This window comes from Penaeus monodon, chromosome 7 (assembly GCF_015228065.2).
Source record: "Penaeus monodon isolate SGIC_2016 chromosome 7, NSTDA_Pmon_1, whole genome shotgun sequence".
Lineage (NCBI taxonomy): Eukaryota > Metazoa > Arthropoda > Malacostraca > Decapoda > Penaeidae > Penaeus > Penaeus monodon.
In genome coordinates this window covers 28,754,832-28,774,017 of record NC_051392.1, presented here as the reverse complement: position 1 = coordinate 28,774,017, position 19,186 = coordinate 28,754,832, and the positions used below count along the sequence as shown (strand labels likewise).

Genomic DNA, 19,186 nt, shown 5'->3' with positions numbered 1-19,186 from the left:
ACATGATCATCTCATTGCATGTGAGGAATTTCGCAAAATTGCCAATAACCTCTACTACGAAATGAAAAGAAAAAGGATGCGAACAATAGTCACTTTCCTTCTCCTTCTCACGCTCTCTTGTGGGAGTACAGTGAGAAAACGCGAGGAAACATGAATAACAAGTAGCACAAATGCCAGACCAAATCGGTTCTTCTTGAAATCGAAATGTTTACGAGCCCAGCAGCGGCGAGCCACGAGTGAGCTTTACGCAACGGGATCACTGAGGGCCGCGAGTGCCAGGACGTAACGGCATATCGACCTCCATATATGCGCTCACATCGAGGCACTGTGTGTATTGTAAATTTCTAATAGTCACCTTTGAATAACGAAAGCTCACGGAGGCCTTCCCCTAAATCAATACATAACACATTTTTTCTTACTACAGAGAATATTCATGGCCATCGTGAGTGATCTACTCACGGCCTCGAAAAGTAAACATCATTAATATTGACAGGAACTATGCCCACACTAACAAATTCCTGACAATAACTCCTTCCCCGTCGGAATTGTTTATTCTGTCGTTTAAATTGACAGGTATTGAAAAAGTGGGCGGGGCGTATTTATATTTGGTGGCGTGGACCCCGCTTTATGGGCCCAGGTAGGTGAGCCAGCGGCCAATGACAGGTACCTAGCTTCACTTCCTCTATGAAAGCATGGGACCAATAGGAGACGTCTACCATGATTTATGGGGCGTAGAATTTCATTAGATTTACTGGTCTTTGCTCGGAGTTTCTGTTGATTTCAGCGCGGTCTTTTGTTATTGTTTACATCCGGATTTTGTGATAACCGCGTCCAGTTCTGCGCGCGCGGACTTGGGGTTGGTTTCTAATGAAATATGAACGAGTTCTTGGGAAATGATACGTTGTGACATATGTTCAGAATCTTAAGGAAGATGCATGCTTTATACATTATATATTTATACATCCGTGATTTTCTCTTTCTTTTTCTTTTACGTGCTACGGTATCTATTTATAGTTTGTTGTTTTTTGTATATTTAATAAATCAGTTATTAGAAGAAAACATTTCACTACTTCGACGTAAATGCCTGTCGCTCCTATTCTCACCCTATACATAACAAACATTTTAGAAAAAAGTGGAAATCAATTATTTGAAATTTCACGGGTTTCTGCACTCGGTGCGAAATTTAAATTCGTCCTCATTCTGATGGTTGCAACATATTTTCGACCATTCTCCGCGTGTGTGCAATGCATTATGATGTGTAGAGGTGAGGTGGTGAGGGGATTGTGGTTGTGTAATTGTGTATAACTAAAAGACGATAAATACTGTATACGCCTGAGATCCCTTTCCTGAAGACGGTGTGTCACTTCTTGCCATGAGTGCGATTTGTAGTCTTCAACAATCACCCCCCCCCCCAACACACACACACACACACACACACACACACACACACACACACACACACACACACACACACACACACACGCACGCACGCACACACTCTCTCTCTCTCTCTCTCTTTCTCTCTCAGTCTGAGAGAAAGAGATGGAGAGAGAGAGAGAGAGAGAGAGAGAGAGAGAGAGAGAGAGAGAGAGAGAGAGAGAGAGAGAGAGAGAGAGAGAGAGAGAGAGAGAGAGAGAGAGAGAGAGAGAGAGAGAGAGAGAGAGAGGGAGAGAGAGAGAGAGAGAGAGAGAGGAGAGAGAGAGAGAGAGAGAGAGAGAGAGAGAGAGAGAGAGAGAGAGAGAGAAGAGAAAGAGAGATGGAGAGATGGAGAAAGAGAGATGAGAGAGAGAGAGAGAGAGAGAGAGAGAGAAGAGGAGAGAGAGAATGAGAAGGAGGGAGGGAGGGAGAAGGAGAGGAGGAGGGAAGGGAGGAGGAGAGAGAGGAAGAGAGAGAGAGAGAAGAGAGAGAGAGAAGAGAGAGGGAGGGAGGGGGGGGGAAAGGGAGGGAGGGGGGAGAGAGAGAGAGAGAGAGAGAGAGAGAGAGAGAGAGAGAGAGAGAGAGAGAGTTATAAGTTACATGCATACCCATGAAAATTTGTGATTCATCCTTCGTTTCCTTGCACCCACTCTGTGCTACCATCAGAATTCGCAACAGGATAAGCCTCCAAAGGGAAAGAAAGAAAAATGAAATGACATTCTACACTACGCTATATTGAACTGGACAAATGTACCATCAAGACCATAACCATTCTGCGAGAAATCTCGTGTTGCAACCTTTCTCTTCTCGCTGCCTTGGCAAGGTGTGCTTTGAAATTGTATATAGTTTACCACTGTTACAAAACTCTAAAATAAATTATATGAATCAGTCATCGTTTTCTCTACATATTCTTTCGGCAAACAAGAAAACAAAATTCTCCGTACTTTGAAAAAAGCAACTGAGATTATCAAATGAATGAGTAATTTATTTAATTTTATCTATTAAAAAAAATGTTTCCATCAGAGACAAGCTATTTCTCTGCCGTCTTCATTCAGATTTACGTCTCAGGCTCCGCAGTCCTCGGAAGCCTAAGTGGAAAACATGAGAGAAATGAAATCCCTTACGCTTTTTATCATTTCTTTATTTTTCATGATGTGAACTTCTTTACTCATTTTTAATTTTATTTTGAGTTGGCGAGTGGACGGAAGGAGGGAGGGAGGGAGGGAGGGAAGGAGGGAAGGAGGGAGAGAGAGAGAGAGAGATAGAGATAGACAGACAGATAGATAGATAGACAGATAGAGAGAGATTCTAACGTCACATTATCAGAAGTATATAAGAATTGTCTAAAGTGGGAGGTTTACTCGTATCTCTTAATATTCTGCAGTACCCGAGGACCCCTTAATTAACCTTCTTGTTCACCTCCTACATGAAATTCCCATCATCATGCAACTTGCAATTCAGATTGAACAAGTATCCCCCTGTCACAGAAATGAAAAACAAGGAAAAAACACCCAAACAATCCTAGGAGCTGACTGCACAGTGACCACCACCAACTCTTCAAAACACCAGACACCTAGTTACTGCACCCCCACCCTCACCCACCCACCCACCCTCTCTCTCTCTCTCTCTCTCTCTCTCTCTCTCTCTCTCTCTCTCTCTCTCTCTCTCTCTCTCTCTCTCTCTCTCTCTCTCTCTCTCTCCCTCTGCATTTTCTGTGCATTTTCCATATTGCTCCAGGATTCAACAAACGGCAACACGGCCTGTGAGGTACCCGGAGGCGTGCGCGCAAGCTCTCTCTTCTGGAAATAAGAGAAAATTCGCCCGAGGGTTCGATCCCTTTGTTGAAATCATCATTCGTGCAACTTCTGCCGCGCTGAATATCGGTTCAGTGGCGTATACTCTGCTGGCGAAGTCATGATCAGCGAACATTCATGTGGAAAATTTCACTTGCTACTATTTTATCATTTTGTAATTGATTCTGATATATGGAAATTTGGAATGAAGATCATCTACTAAATACAAAGCATTCAAAAATTGTATTACACATCCACACACACACGCACGTACGGACACAGACATACACATCCACACACACTGTTAAACAGGGATATGTTATACACAGCTTCCTCTTTCCTGAGAAAATCCCCCTGGCTAATCAGCTGCTCATCCTCCTTTCCTCCTTCAAGTTGACAGTAATAATTAGCAATCAAGGCGCTTCAGCAGTGAGACAAGTAACATCCTATATAAGGTGGAAAGCTCGTTTGATTGGTAATTAAAGACGATTGTTTCTAAATCTGCAGCTGTTAAACTTAGTTTCCTAAACTCCTTGGAGGGTGCTTTGTCTGTGTGTCTGACCGTGTGTGTCGTGTGTGTGTGTGTGTGTGTGTGTGTGTGTGTGTGTGTGTGTGTGTGTGTGTGTGTGTGTGTGTGTGTGTGTGTGTGTGTGTGTGTGTGTGTGTGTGTGTGTGTGTGTGTGTGTGTGTGTGTGTGTGAGTAAAACTTGTCCCATTTGCCCTCACGGTAAAGGCCACACGAAGGCCGCCGTGAATACACAGGGCTCTTCCTTGCAGACCAAAGAATGCTGCAGAACCAGTTAACTCTGGCTTGACTGCATAATCTGCGGTGGTAAAAAATATAATTACTTATGAGATTCCAATTTGGTTAAGTAATTATCAAGTGACTGATTTTTATGACATTCTTTTACAGCGTATGCTCTCGAGTGTATGCACTTTTTTATAAGTGTGATTAGATGAATGGCTATGGGTTAGTTCCTCGTTGCTCTCGACAAAGACATTGTCCCTGAAGGAGAGCAATGTTACCAATGATTTTCTTTTGAAGCTTGTGCAAAACACACACACACACACACACACACACACACACACACACACACACACACACACACACACACACACACACACACACACACACACACACACACACACACATAAATACATACATATATATATATATATATATATATATATATATATATATATATATATATATATGTATATATATAAACACAATTCCGTATATACACATTCTCTTGGAGGGGGGAGGGGTACATTACCGTTGAAAAAAGTCGAAAAATAATTATTGGATATAACCATCGTGAAAATATAAAAGAACGGTACATGGAATGCATTCAAAAGAATCCTCATTTGCATCGCCAAATATGCATAGAAAAAGACCGGACTTCCTATTCAGAGTAATGATAATGATAATAAAAAAAAAATCTTTTTTATTAAGCCCACGTACACGAACATCAACATGTCTTGGTACACTCATTACACACGGATCTACGTCTATTTCCTCTCTAACAGAAAACAGTGTAGAAGATAAAAAGAAAAAGAAAACAGTTAAATGTAAAAAGAATAAAGTGAAGTTCGCGACATACTGTTATGACTTTCCAATTGAATTCTCAACATCACTTTCACAGCAAATACAACTTAAGCGAGAAATACAGAACCACAGTTGTATCTCGTGCGTGGTATTCACGGTATTTTACAGTCATTTGAGGAGGTATAGAAGTATAGGTATCAGCGCTTTACGGGAGGTATTCCGTGGTTTTATGTTCGCCGATTCAGGGGTCAGAAGCCACAAACGTCCAAAAACACAGTAAAGACTACGATAACCCGACCAGCGAGAGGAGAGCACGGAGAACAGAGAAGTAAAAGGAAAACTGCGATAACGTCTATTACAACAGAGAATTGCCTACCCTGACATACCTTTTCTAAACAAAGGGAATTAAATGGCGTCATACGCCGTGAATCGCAATATCCAATCATATGTCCGCCTTTGTGTTATAAAAGCCCCAGAATGAACGCCTATCAATGCGCCAAGAATTTCAACACGCCTGCCGGGCCAGAGCTGCAACTTCCGCCAAGAGACGTGAACAAAGTACGCAGTGTGAAGAATGCACGGAATCGCTGCATATTTTAGCGCCGCAGGGATGGGGAAGCCTCAGGCCAATAACTCACAGGCGATCACAGCTTTATTACAGGACGCATACCATTACGACTCGGTGTTTAGCATTCATATATCACGTCAGGATGATGATCAAAGATGTCACAGATCCTGTCGTTTGTGATCACGGAACCACCAACCCATCTATTATCTTTTAATTGCAAAAAATACAAAGAAAGCCTTTCATTGGCTGAAGGTAAGTTCCCTAACACAAGGGGATGACAGAAAAGATATGAATATAAATTCCACCCAGCCTTAAATCAAAGACTCCTAAACCTTGGTCTCAATCCTTCAGAGCTTAAATACATATACTGTTGGAAATAAAAGCTTTGGCTCATCGACGGTCTCTGGGAGCGCAGACAAACACTGAGATGAAAAGTTGGCATGTGATGGTTCCTTTGCAAACACGAAACAGCGCTCTAGTAACGGGATTAAGGCCATGAGGCGTCTTGGGGAGAGATTAAACCCAGGACGCAGAATCTATTCCTATTCATTATGTGTGACTTATCTTACATGGGCTGCATTTTGATATTTATTTCTAGAATCGGAATCTTCCACGATCTCTCTCTCTCCCTCTCTCTCTCTCTTCTCTCTCTCTCTCTCTCTCTCTCTCTCTCTCTCTCTCTCTCTCTCTCTCTCTCTCTCTCTCTCTATTTCTACTTTTGATTTTGACTCTATGTCTGTATCTGTCTCTGTCTCTCTTCCTCCGTCTCTCTCGCCGTCCGCCTCCCTTTCTTCTCCGCCCCCATTTCCTCTTCCATTTGCTCCCCTCGTCTTTTTTCTTGTTCTCCTTCTTTGTGTGTGCAAGAAAACTCGTGCAAATGACTTTCCAATACAAAATTTCACTATAACTCTAGCCAACTATTAAAACAAATAACAAAGCAAGAACACCAACAAAGACATTCAACAGCCCTAAACTAGCCTTCCCCTTCAAAAAAAGAGAGAAAAAAAGACGCGGAGGACGACTCGACACCAGCCTCGCCATCAAGGTAATTCTGCGGAGGCGCTTTATCCTGACGCGGGCTAAGTCGGGGAACGTCCAGGTTTCGTACCCTGACCGTCGCGCGCTCCGTGATCTCCTGCGCACACACTGTTGTCCTTAAGGGAATCATCCCCAATAAAAGGGCTTAGCTGGAGTCTCGTGTGCGTGTGCGTGTGCGTGTGCGTGTGTGTGTGTGTGTGTGTGTGTGTGCGTAAGCGTGCGTGAACGTGTGTGTGCGTGCGTGAATGCGTGCATGCGTTCGTTCGTGCGTGCGTGCGTGTGTGGGTGGGTGCGTGTGTGTGTGCGTGCGCGCGTGCGTGTGTGAGAGCGTGGCTCCCCCTCCCTCTCCGGCACCGCATCCAGACGTTAACGCCTTAATGAAGGTCAAGTGGAGTCGCAGCGAATCTTGCCATTACCCGCGCAAAGAGGCAGTGTCTCATGTCGGTAATGGATGGCTACACCTGCCGCCGACGAGTGCAAAATTATCTCGTTATTTGCGTGTTAGATCATGTGACCTGCACTTCCGGTTAATGAGGCAGCATTGCCAACGCTGCTTCATGAATAATTCAATCGACTTACTCCGGCTCAAATACATTAACAATTTCTTTTTTAATCTTGGGCAATCATCTAAGACAAACCACAATACCGATCGCTAGTCGATCTCCCATTACACCTTATAAAATCTAACTATATTAAAAGAAAATGTTAAAATTACTGTTACACTTCTAGTGAATAAGAGCATTGATAAATTACTAATGAACCATCCATTAAGAATAATCTGGATAAAATTTCCTCACGGGCAAATGCATAATCACACACCGAAATGAGGAAGATTGGTACAAACAAGCTACATGATTCATAAATTATAAAGCCTGTACCACTGTAACAAAGACTCGCGTGCCCTTGCAAAACCATCCTAAAACTGACGTACCCTAGCAATACCATCCCAAGTCTCACGCACCCTTGCAATACCGTCCAAAGACTCACGCACCCTTGCAATACCATCCAAAGACTCACGTGCCCTTGCAAAACCATCCAAAGACTCACGCACCCTTGCAATACCATCCAAAGACTCACGCACCCTTGCAATACCATCCAAAGACTCACGTGCCCTTGCAATACCATCCAAAGACTCACGTGCCCTTGCAATACCATCCAAAGACTCACGCACCCTTGCAATACCGTCCAAAGACTCACGCACCCTTGCAATACCATCTAAAGACTCACGCACCCTTGCAATACCATCCAAAGACTCACGCACCCTTGCAATACCATGCAAAGACTCACGTGCCCTTGCAAAACCATCCAAAGACTCACGCACCCTTGCAATACCGTCCAAAGACTCACGCACCCTTGCAATACCATCCAAAGACTCACGTGCCCTTGCAATACCATCCCAACACTCCTGCAACTCTGCAATCATCATGACAAGACCCATGTTTCCACTTAGCACCATCCCTAGGCTGACGCGCCATCCCGGGATTCCTGCGCCCTTGCACCACCACACCAAAAGCTTCGTACCCTTGCACCACCACACCAAAAGCTTCGTACCCTTGCACCACCACACCAAAAGCTTCGTACCCTTGCACCACCACACCAAAAGCTTCGTACCCTTGCACCACCACACCAAAACCTTCGTACCCTTGCACCACCACACCAAAAGCTTCGTACCCTTGCACCACCACACCAAAACCTTCGTACCCTTGCACCACCACACCAAAAGCTTCGTACCCTTGCACCATCCACAGCTGCCCCTCCTCCGTACCCCCCCCCCCCCCAGCAGTTTCATACCCTCGGCCCTTTCTCTCCGGTGGAAGAAGGGAGTAAGTCCGTGTGTCCACCGGAAGGCTCAGGTTTAGCGCTTCACCTTTCACAGAATTTGCGGTTTTCTATCCGGTAAAGTAATACTATAAATTAAAGTTTATGTTTTCTCTGTTAGATAAGAACGCTGGCAATGAATGTATTTTTCTTTCCCATGTTTCGCTTATTTGAGTCTTCAATTTGTGGTCTTTTAGGGTCAGTTATGTCCAGTTTCAAATATGACAAGTAGGAGATGACAGAAAACAAAATAATGATAGTAATGTCAATAAATTTCGAAAGAGTATTGGTAAAATGTTGGTAAGACAATACGATTCATCAGAGATAAGTTACACATGAAGGAATGCATTAAAGAATGTTTTCAAATGAATTCAGCATTTTTCTAAGCAAGAACAAAATCAACTATATGCAGAGAGAGGGGCTGGATACAATAAAACAGCTCCAACGACGATCTTGGCCTATATGCACATAAAATCTTTAAATAATCCCTAAATCCTAATATGAAAAAGAGCCCCAGACTGCAGCCCCGCACACACACACAGAGGAATCGCGAATCCAGTCGAGTCAAGAGGCGGAGCGGGAGGGCTGGGGGAGGGGGAGGGGGAGGGGAGGAGGCCCCTTCGTCAGAAACACGACACAAATTAGTCAATCTCGTTCCCCTCTGCTTCACTTCCTCCTCTGATTGATCTGCTTCTGGTCCGGGCAATTATGACGCAGTCCTCCCAGGATGAAGGAGGAGCGAGAGCAGGAGGAGAGCGCCGGGTTCAAGGGGCGGAAAGTCTCGAAAGGAAAGGGTAAGGGATGATCAGGGGCGTCGAAGGGAGCAAGGGAGGGAAGACGTAAGGAGGGAGGGATTTATTGTTATGTGAAAAATAAAGGAAGAATATGAAAAGCCTCTGGAGAGAGAGAGAGAGAGAGAGAGAGAGAGAGAGAGAGAGAGAGAGAGAGAGAGAGAGAGAGAGAGAGAGAGAGGAGAGAGAGAGAGAGAGGAGAGAGAGGAGAGAGAAGAGAGAGAGGAGAGAGAGAGGAGAGAGAGAGAGAGAGAGAGAGAGAGAGAGAGAGAGAGAGAGGGGAGAGAGAGAGAGAGAGAGAGAGAGGGAGAGGAGAGAGGGGAGAGGGAGAGGGAGAGGAGAGAGAGAGAGAGAGAGAGAGAGGGGAGAGAGAGAGAGAGAGAGAGAGAGAGAGAGAGAGAGAGAGAGAGAGAGAGAGAGAGAGAGAGAGAGAGAGAGAGAGAGAGAGAGAGAGAGAGAGAGAGAGAGAGAGAGAGACAGAGAGTCTGTCTGTCAAAAAGACAGACAGATTGAATGAGAATATAACCGCATGTAAATACAGAGACACATACAGATTGCCTGCAGATAAAAATAAAAGGAACACGGCCAGAGAACAATGAAGACCTGTGTCCGGAGCCGCGGTTAAGAGATGCCATGTTTGGTGATGACACGTGTGATCACTTTCCTCAGCACTTAGCACGACACACTTAACGGTTTCCATGCTCTACAAAATTGGAAAACTTTTTGAAACTTGTGTGCTTACCTGATACAGTGAATTATTTCACGCATATTTTTTAAACTGGATTTTTATATATAATTTTTTCCCCCTAAAGGATCCCATGCAATTATGAATGCCTGATCCTCCACCCGGCGTCACGTAAGAAAATTCCTTATTGAGTTAAATCTCCCGGATCCTCCTGGAAGAGCAAACTGAGCAACTTTGAAAGTAAATAAATCTTCCAACTTATAATGCTCACCGGCGGTGCTGAAAATGCTGAAAGAGAGATGGAGACAGTGAGAAAGTGCAGGGGATGGGAGGGAGGGAAGGAAGGAGAGATAGGGAGGGAAGGAGGGGGGGAAGGAAGGAGGGGGGAGGGAAGGAGGGGGGAGGGAGGAAGGGAGGGAAGAAAGAAGGGGGAGGGAGGGAGGAAGGGAGGGAAGAAAGGAGGGGGAGAGAAGGGGAGAGAAGGAGAGAGAGAAGGAGAGAGAGAGGGAGAGGGAGAGAGAGAGAGAGAGGGAGAGAGAGAGAGAGAGAGAGAGAGAGAGAGAGAGAGAGAGAGAGAAGTGAAGATGGGGAGATTACATCACGCAAAGCAAAGAAATAAAGACCAAACAAAGACATGACAAAAAAAATCGCCAGGAAACTGGCGTTCTTAGCAACCCGAAGACATTATCACACCTGCTTACACCGCTTTAGCGTTATTATCTCAGTAATCAAGCAATGAATTTAACTAATAAAAGAGCCTTAAAACTTCTCCAAACAGGTTTGCCTCAGAACTTGGAGACACAAAAATAGAATTTATCTCTCTTCGGACCCTTGGGACTTAAATGGCAGTTGGCTGAGGTCACAGGACAAACTTGTTTGATAAGAAGGTACAGGAGGGGCGAGTGGACATGTAGGGTATACCAATGTATACAGGGAGGGGGGAAGGTGGTTGGTATGCGCGAGTGCGCGCGTGTGTGTGTGTGTCTATCTGCGTTTGTCTTTGCTTGTAAAAAAGTGTGTATGTGCGAGACTGTGGCTATGCGTGTGTGAGTACCAGTACTTGCGTGTTAATCTATTCATTTATTTGCTGTGACAAAGCGAGAACGAAGGGAGTGAACAGTACACAAGTACATATGCGTGTGTACGTGCATACCTGTCTCCTTGGAGTTAGGGAAAGGTTCGTGCGTGCACATATACGAGTGAAAAGTGCATGCAAAGCCTCTCACCCACATACATGCGTGTGCGTGCGTGAGTGGTAGAACAAGGGTATAATGAGGCAACAAAGGAAACTCCAAGAGAAAGTGCAGCCAAATGATCTTTAAGAGCACGAGGGAAGGTGTTCGCTCCCCCGCCCTCTCCAAGTGTCTTCAGTCTCGATATGTGGCAACTTTAGAAAATTGTGTGGAAATCTTAAACCGTGCATTCGTGTTTGGAATATGCGCAAATAAATAAATAAATAAAAAGCAAACCCAATGTATTTACTAAATTCAAGGGAGAACATAATCTAACAATATTCAATCGGTAAAAGAAAAGCACTTACAGAACCAAGTGACCTATTATGACCTCCAACGCGCGACCCTAAGTTAGCTTCCAGCGCCCATGACTCACAGCGACAGCGGTATTTAAGGCCAGGATGAAGGACCTGTAGTTGTAAATTAAGTTTAGTCTTTAGCTGATGAAGTCCTCGGTTGATGACACGTAAGGAATGCTATGGAATTTTGGTAGAGGGATATCATTCTTTATAATTCTAGCGAGCAGGTGGGTATTTGTGTTGACCAGAGGTATTAATCAATTCGATTATTTTGTAAACAATATAAAAGAGCACAAAGCATTTGCATTATCTGAGGGCGGTATTTCTTTGTTATAACTGCGGGGATAAAACAACTTTAAATGTATCTATATTAATCTAAATAAACTTATACTATAGATGTATAAACTGAGGTCTTTTCTGAAAGAAAAAAAAACATTCACACGCAAATAATAATATTAATAATAATAATAATAATAATAATAATAATAATAATAATAATAATACGTCAATACAGAGACATACGTTCACAGGCATATATAATCAATTCCCTTTAGAGCCAGCGAGCACGCACTCGTTTTTGAAGAGTATTGAAATTTCACAAAATTGTGCTTTTGCTGAAGTAATTTCACTGAAAAATCGCAAACGCTGTTATCTTGCAAAAAACATTTTCCGAAATATCCTTTAAAGAAAGTTAAGGGGGATGCTAATGGAACCCGGCCTTTCCATTGGAATACAAATATCTTACGCTCAGACATAGTCTGAATACCAAATATGCAACACAGTTTGCAGAAAATTCAAACTTCAGCTTCAGCGACGCGCGAAGCGATGGGTTGCAGAAGGGCAGCGAAGCGAACAACACAGACAGACTCTCTCTAAGCTGTCAGTGCCTAGTGTAGAAATCCCACGACAAATCTGTAATAAAAGTATGAATGCCGATGTGCTTTCTGCGCTGACAATGCCGATGAAATATGGCATTACACACTACAAACTGAGAAATTCTATTATCAAAGTGTCAGTCTTAAATTTAGAGATAACAATGAAACAATAAGAAAACAACAACACAAAATCGGCATCAAAGGGGGCAGCTCAAACCGACTATTCTCCGAAACAATTTTTGCAATTTAAGCTAGAAACATTCATAAACATTTCGGAAACCTGGGCCACAATCCGCGAGATTTCCGCTTAACATTTCGATAATATTCAGCAAGTCCAAACATTTCACGTATCGATATATCTGATAATGATGTTTTGGCGGCATAAAATATAATGAAAAAACATATGTACTGATAGACACTTGCTTTTACGGATACTTTATCTACAAATAGCATATCAACAGTGAATATCTCCAGAACTTAAATGCTTCATTACTAATTCAGCTGAACTAATAACAAAATAGTCGACAATAAACAGACAAATCCACAAAAGCATCAACCTAAATCAATACAAACGCCAGTAGGTCTGACCCCCCCCCCCCCTGACTGGCACCCGGCTCTAAGACTGGAACATAACAGCGTCAAGATAAGAACAACCGACAGTTTTATGAGGAGCTCGGAGAGAAGGTTCTTTGTTGCACCTCAGAAGGTAGCAAGATGTACCCTTTTATAGCTGTAGACAAGCATATATATACATTTTTTCACCCTGGTTGAAACGTCTTGCCTCGAAATACGTGCAGAAAGTTCCAAGACACCGAAGACCATTAGTGTAAATGAAGACGTGATTAAGACTCTAAGAGGACACTTGCCTCGGTTAGTGACGTGGTAAGGGATCCAGGTGAGCTGCCTCTCAACTCATTACTACTGGAACGCGGCTGAATATGTAAGACAGGGAAATATTGCCCTATCGCGACGAAAATAAACACTAGTATTCACCTCCGGCACGGCCTTGTGATCTGAGCGTTGACTAGTGCATTAGCATGTGAAGACTCGCTCATCTACTGGTGTATGAGGCTTGGAGTTTACGCTTGGGGAAATGCATAACAAACAGCTGAAAGACAGGGAAAAAATAATATTTCATCGGGTAAATGGATGATTTTATACGTGAATCCATTGCCGTCCGCAGGAAATAGTTTGAAAAGCCTCATAAACTGTTGGCATTTCTGTCTTCCAATTCAATATTCATCCTTACGGCCCGCTCAGGAGTAAAAGGCCCAGGAGCACTTGACTCTAAATGTTGATTCAATTTAAGAGCATCGCCGCCCGTGGGATGATGGCAAGCGTCCAGGGCGGCTACAAGGCGGAGCAGGGGCGCTAAGGACGAGCACTCCGAGAAGCGACCCGACACCTGGAAGGATATAGGGGAGGGGGATGTGCTACCTACCCCCTCCAACTCGACCTGTCGTACCCTTATATACTTGACTGACGACATTCTGTATGAAGGATCTGTCTTGTTGACGGTTTAAAGAGACACTCGTCAGCATTTCATTTACAAAATAAATATGTATCAGACTATTTTGGTATGCAAAAGAGGAGGCAACAAGCAACACACCCACTCGTTGCAACCACTCCTTAAAAACGGCAATTCACTTACATATTTTTTAGGATAAACATATACAACTTACATAAACTTTTCTGGTACTAAATGGAAGCAATTTTCCAGATGCGGTGTATAGCATAATATCAGATTATGAGGCTCTTCAGCAAGCAGGCAAAATGCTGTGCGTTTACGAGTGTCAACAACACAGCCGCGAATACCGAAAAAATAGCTCCCGGATATGGCGGGGCTGATGTGGGTTCTCGTGGGGTTCTGTGTGTACAGTAGTATGCGTGTTTGGTGTGGGCTGTGGTTAGGGGGTGGGGGTGGGGGGAACGGTGATAAAAACCATCACAACCTGATAACTAAAGCATCAAAAGACAGCTAGCAACACATAATTAGTTAGAGAGGGTATTTGCAATTAGGCCTAAAACACGAGAAATAAAATAGGTGTCTAAGTACAAAAGTAAGTACCTATAGTCTCTCTTGGGAAAAAAAATACATGTCTGTAAAGAAAAGCATGCGCAATATGCCAGTCTTTCTCTTTGAACAAACCCGAGTGCTCGTACATACACAAGAAAAATCTTAACATATAAAGAAAACGAAATTACAAAACATTTTTGTAGCCGAGGATGCTCGAGGATCCATTTCGTGAATAGCATTCTCTGCTCTGTATCTTGGCTGCAAACATTTATTCATAACCTCAGTACCTCGCTCCCTCTGGCTCTTTCTCACTCTCTCTCTCTCTCTCTATCTCTCTCACATTCACACACACACACACACACACACACACACACACACACACACACACACACACACACACACACACACACACACACACACACACACACACACACACATTCCACTTGAAACGAGTGCGCTAGAAGACACACATCCGGGACTCCAGCGCACAGAATATTCTTTCAAGTACGTGCAACCGAGCCAAGAGGCGTTACACTAGACTACGTGTCATAAGAAATTATTTAACGTTGCCAGCCGTAAGGGTTGGGCCAAAGAGAGGTGCAGCTGCCACGTCACACTCGGGCTGATAAACAAACGTTCTCTGATAAAAGAACAAAAACAAATGAAGAATAGAGAACGAAAGGGGTCTCTTGAACACTGGGTTTCTTTTAACATGATCCTGGTTTTAAGAGGATGGAGGACAAGATGAATGGATGTTCTGACATGTTGATAAAAGCAGACGGTCTGGTGGTTAAAAAAATAAATAGAGCGATAAATGAATAAGTATCAATAGATATGGAGAGTGACAGGTAGACAGATAGGCCTCTACACAATATAAATCAAACATTCACTTATTAAATCCACCATTGTGACAGCTCGAAGAAAGAAAATGGGTTAAATGATTGTCACACCAATAAAATCACTCTATCCACACAACAACACCTATATATTCATATAGCATGCAGATAACAAGCAGAACAACACAACTAACACTGCAGAATGACATCAAAACATTTCCACCATTGATTCATACATCAATCTCTTCATTATGACGAAAACAGAAACATCAAACGCACAGAGTATTGTCAGTTACACGTGGCATTAAACCCCACAGCGTCAATTTCGCTACAAGTGATATCTATTCGTTTGCTGACGAGAATGAATCATTAATGGCATGAAACGTCATAAAAATACTTGCACTGTCTTCATGAATGATTTCTGGTATAAATGACATGCAATAACATATGGCTCACTGCATGAATGAGGTTTTAATGTCGCTGTGATTAATTAATCAACCGAGTTCATTACCATTTTTGTTAAGAGTCCCGTCTCGTAATTCCGTGCCAAGGAGATTCATTCCAGCGAGATTTATTACTCCAATTCAGTTATCGATTGGCGGCCATCAACTCCTTTAACGAGCCATATGCAGCTGCCAATGGGTGCCTGGAAAGGTGCTTCCGGACCTAAAGGTGTTGCACGGCGACGCGATGCAAGCTCCTCCGTCCTCCTGGAGGAGAGCCAACTTCAGTTTGGACTGTAGTGACTCGTCCTGGCTCTAGTCGCCACGTGTTCGCTGCCACACAGCCCTCCACTCTGACACTTACGACGTCACAAATTTCCACTTGCGTCGCGGCTGACGTCTAGTAGTATGAGCAGCGTAGAATCGCAGCGCACTCTGGCGAGGGGGCAGACGGAGGACGCTCCAGCGAGTGGAAGAGGACATGTTCCAAATTATCTATAAATATTTCAAATGGAAGGTTGGCTCCGGAAGGAGACTGAAACCCGCGGGAGTTCTCAAAGCTTGTTTATCCTTTCCTTCTCGTCGGGGCTTCCGGTTTATAAGAGGATGCTGCTCTCGAAGCCACGCCGCCTGCCCGGGACGCGGGGAGAGGAAGCGCCCGCTCGCACATCACGCACGGAAAAAATGCTCTTCTGACCAACCCGCCTCTGCTTTGCTCTCCTATGGATCTTGTGTACGTTCTATCTATTTATCTCTTTTTTATTCCACACACACACACGTGTGTGTGTGTGTGTGTGTGTGTGTGTGTGTGTGTGTGTGTGTGTGTGTGTGTGTGTGTGTGTGTGTGTGTGTGTGTGTGTGTGTGTGTGTGTGTGTGTGTGTGTGTGTGTGTGTGTGTGTGTACGTATGTATATATATATATATATATATATATATATATATATATATATATATATGTATATATATGTATATATATATATGTATATATATATATGTATATATATATATGTATATATATATATATATATATATATATATATATATATATATATATATATATAACTCAGCTATGTCGCTCCTCACACCCTCTACCCTCCTAAATCCTTCTCCCTTCCTTTCCCAGCAAAACACATCACCGTCACTTCCCTTCATAACCACGGTTCCATCTCTCGCAAAATACACATTTCCCCTCCCCTCCCTAACAGTCTTTCCACTCCCATTCCCAATCCCTTAACTCGGTCTGCGTGACCCGGCAACCCCACTTCCTAACACCCATTTCTTACACAAGTCTACGGACCTCATCCTCCCCGTTTCACATTAACAGAATTTTTCTTTTCTGTTTTTTTCTCTAGTACAGCGTCTTCTTCTCTCGTTCTTCTTACTTCTTCAGTCTTCCCAGGGACTTAAAAGCACGTGGGAAGAAATGTGGACATGAAAAAAAGAATAATAATATTAAAGGGAAAGATTTTAAAACTCGGGCAACAGAAGGCGCGAGAAATTGAAGCAGAGAAGGGTGAGAAGTAGCAGGATAATGGCAGCCGAGAAAATACCCCTTGAAGAAAACAGAAGCAAGAAGAGAAAGAGAGGTAAAAGGAGAGAGAGAAAAAAAAACCAGCATGAATGTGGGGAGACGTCGCACAATTCGAGGGGAGGTTGAAAGACGAAAGAGGAGGCCCTGAGGGGAAGCTGGGAACTAAAGGGAGGAATTAGGGTATGGAGAAAGGGACGGGAAGAGAAAGATGTAAAAAAGGGGGTGGGATATAAATACAGAATGGAGGAATGAAGAGAAAGGGAGAGAGAGTAAGACTTAGAGAAAGAGTGAGTGAGTGAGAGTATGAGTGAGAGAGTGAGAGAGAGAGAGAGAGAGAGAGAGAGAGAGAGAGAGAGAGAGAGAGAGAGAGAGAGAGAGAGAGAGAGAGAGAGAGAGAGAGAGAGAGAGAGAGAGAGAGAGAGAGAGAGAGAGAGAGAGAGAGAGAGAGAGAGAGAGGAGAAGGAAAACGAAAGAAAGAGAGGGTCGATGGGAAAAGTATAAATAATAAAAAACAAAAAAGGAAGAGAAATGTGGACTCGGGGCGGAGGGTGTGAGTGGAGGAGTGTCAGGGTTGGTGGGCTGTAAACCTGGAAACTATCACGGCTCTAAAAGTCTACCAAATCAGGAGAGGAAAGTGATAAATGACTCGACCATCTAATGAGCCGTCACGGGGGAGAGTGAGGGACTTTGGGCCGCTGTAATTACGGGAGGAAGCAGACATGTGGCTCTCAGTAACCCCCATCTCTCCCTCTCTACCCTCACTCGCCCTTCTCTCTCTCATTCACTCATTATCTCTCTCTCTCTCCCTCCCTCCCTCTCTCTCTCTCTCTCTCTCTCTCTCTCTCTCTCTCTCTCTCTCTCTCTCTCTCTCTCTCTCTCTCTCTCTCTCTCTCTCTCTCTCTCTCTCTCTCTCTCTCTCTCTCTCTCCTTCTCTCTCACTCTTCAAACACGCGCACACTCACTTATTCTCACTCACACTCACTTTCACTTATCTCATTCTGTCATTCCTTCTCTTCTCTCCTCTTCTCTCTCTCTCCTTTTCTATCTCATCCCTTCTATCCCCTGTTCCACCCTCCGTTTCATCATTTCAAAAAAGAGAATGTCATAAGCGTAAGACAGACCTTTTGGCACATAATCGTAAAGGTTCAGAAACAATCAAACCTTTCCATGTAAAATCCCGGATCAATGTGTATAAATAATTTAAGAATCTGTAGCGACGGTAAAAGTTGCGTCTCTCTCAGGGCACTTTTGAGTCTGATTTACTGTATATCGAATCTCTTAATTCCCTTAATGTATGTAGGATAGGAAACGTCTGCAGTACGGCTAGACTTTCCATAATCACGCTGTGGATTATTGAATTTGAACTTTTTAGGGGGTTTGTGTAAGGGGTCTGTCAGATTGGTCTTGACGCAATTTCTCTACGGTACATGATTCATCAATCTTTGCAATATAATTAATGAATTTATGAGCACTGTTCCTGCATTCATTAACATATCTACTTGTGTATCTATCTTCTCTCCCTAATTCTAGTTTTTCATCATGAATATTTCGTGTACACGAGCTATTAATCAAAATGACCATAAACAGACAGCAAGAGACAGCAAAGAGGGTGGGTCACCAATGAAGACGGACGTGTTAGTCGTACTTCCCAACGCGAACAAGTCCAATTAAGATGTGACGTTGTTGCGAGCGAGTGGTGGGACGCTCTGAGCGGGACGTCCCTCGCGTTACAAGCTCCAGTGCGACCCTTGGGACTCCTGAAGAGCGAGAAGGACTCCCGAGGGGCTGTTACGCGCACACTGGCGGAGCTCGTGCGGGTTACTCGATATTGTGGCTTACGCGGCTAAGGTGTTGCGCCGGTGATGAAGGTGAGCACTTTGTGGGGTTATGGGACGTGTAATCCATGTCTATGAGTTTACTTTGGCGCGCGCGCGCGTGTGTGTGTGTGTGTGTGTGTGTGTGTGTGTGTGTGTGTGTGTGTGTGTGTGTGTGGTGTGTGTGAGTGAGTGAGTGAGTGAGTGAGTGAGTGAGTGAGTGAGTGAGTGAGTGAGTGAGTGAGTGAGTGTGAGAGTGAATGAGTGAACGAGTGAGTGAGTGAGTTAGTGAGTGAGTGAGTGAGTGAGTGAGTGAGTGAGTGAGTGAGTGAGTGAGTGAGTGAGTGAGTGAGTGAGTGCGTGTGCGTGTGCGTGTGCGTGTGCGTGTGCGTGTGCATGTGTGTGCGTGGGTGTGCTTGTGTGTACGTGAGTGCTACTCTATGCCAGCGTATATATACGTGTACGTGAATCTGTTCATTGT

At 43.9% G+C, this 19,186-nt stretch overlaps 1 protein-coding gene across 1 annotated transcript; it reads left to right on the top strand.

Annotated features, from left to right (window-relative positions):
* The first annotated feature begins 7,800 nt into the window (after nucleotides 1-7,800).
* On the top strand, nucleotides 7,801-8,414 carry LOC119575580 (histidine-rich glycoprotein-like). Its single transcript, XM_037923228.1, has 2 exons — nucleotides 7,801-8,125; nucleotides 8,380-8,414. Exons 1-2 carry the CDS (start codon nucleotides 7,801-7,803, stop codon nucleotides 8,412-8,414), a joined length of 360 nt encoding a protein of 119 aa, XP_037779156.1.
* Nucleotides 8,415-19,186: the final 10,772 nt, after the last annotated feature.

What these genes read in the sequence shown, in the direction of transcription:
- LOC119575580 (XM_037923228.1), top strand. Translation starts at nt 7,801, where the DNA reads ATGTTTCCACTTAGCACCATCCCTAGGCTGACGCGCCATCCCGGGATT. An exon ending in TCCACAGCTGCCCCTCCTCC is followed by an intron (nt 8,126 to 8,379) that starts GTACCCCCCCCC and finishes GTGGTCTTTTAG; the next exon opens with GGTCAGTTATGTCCAGTTTC.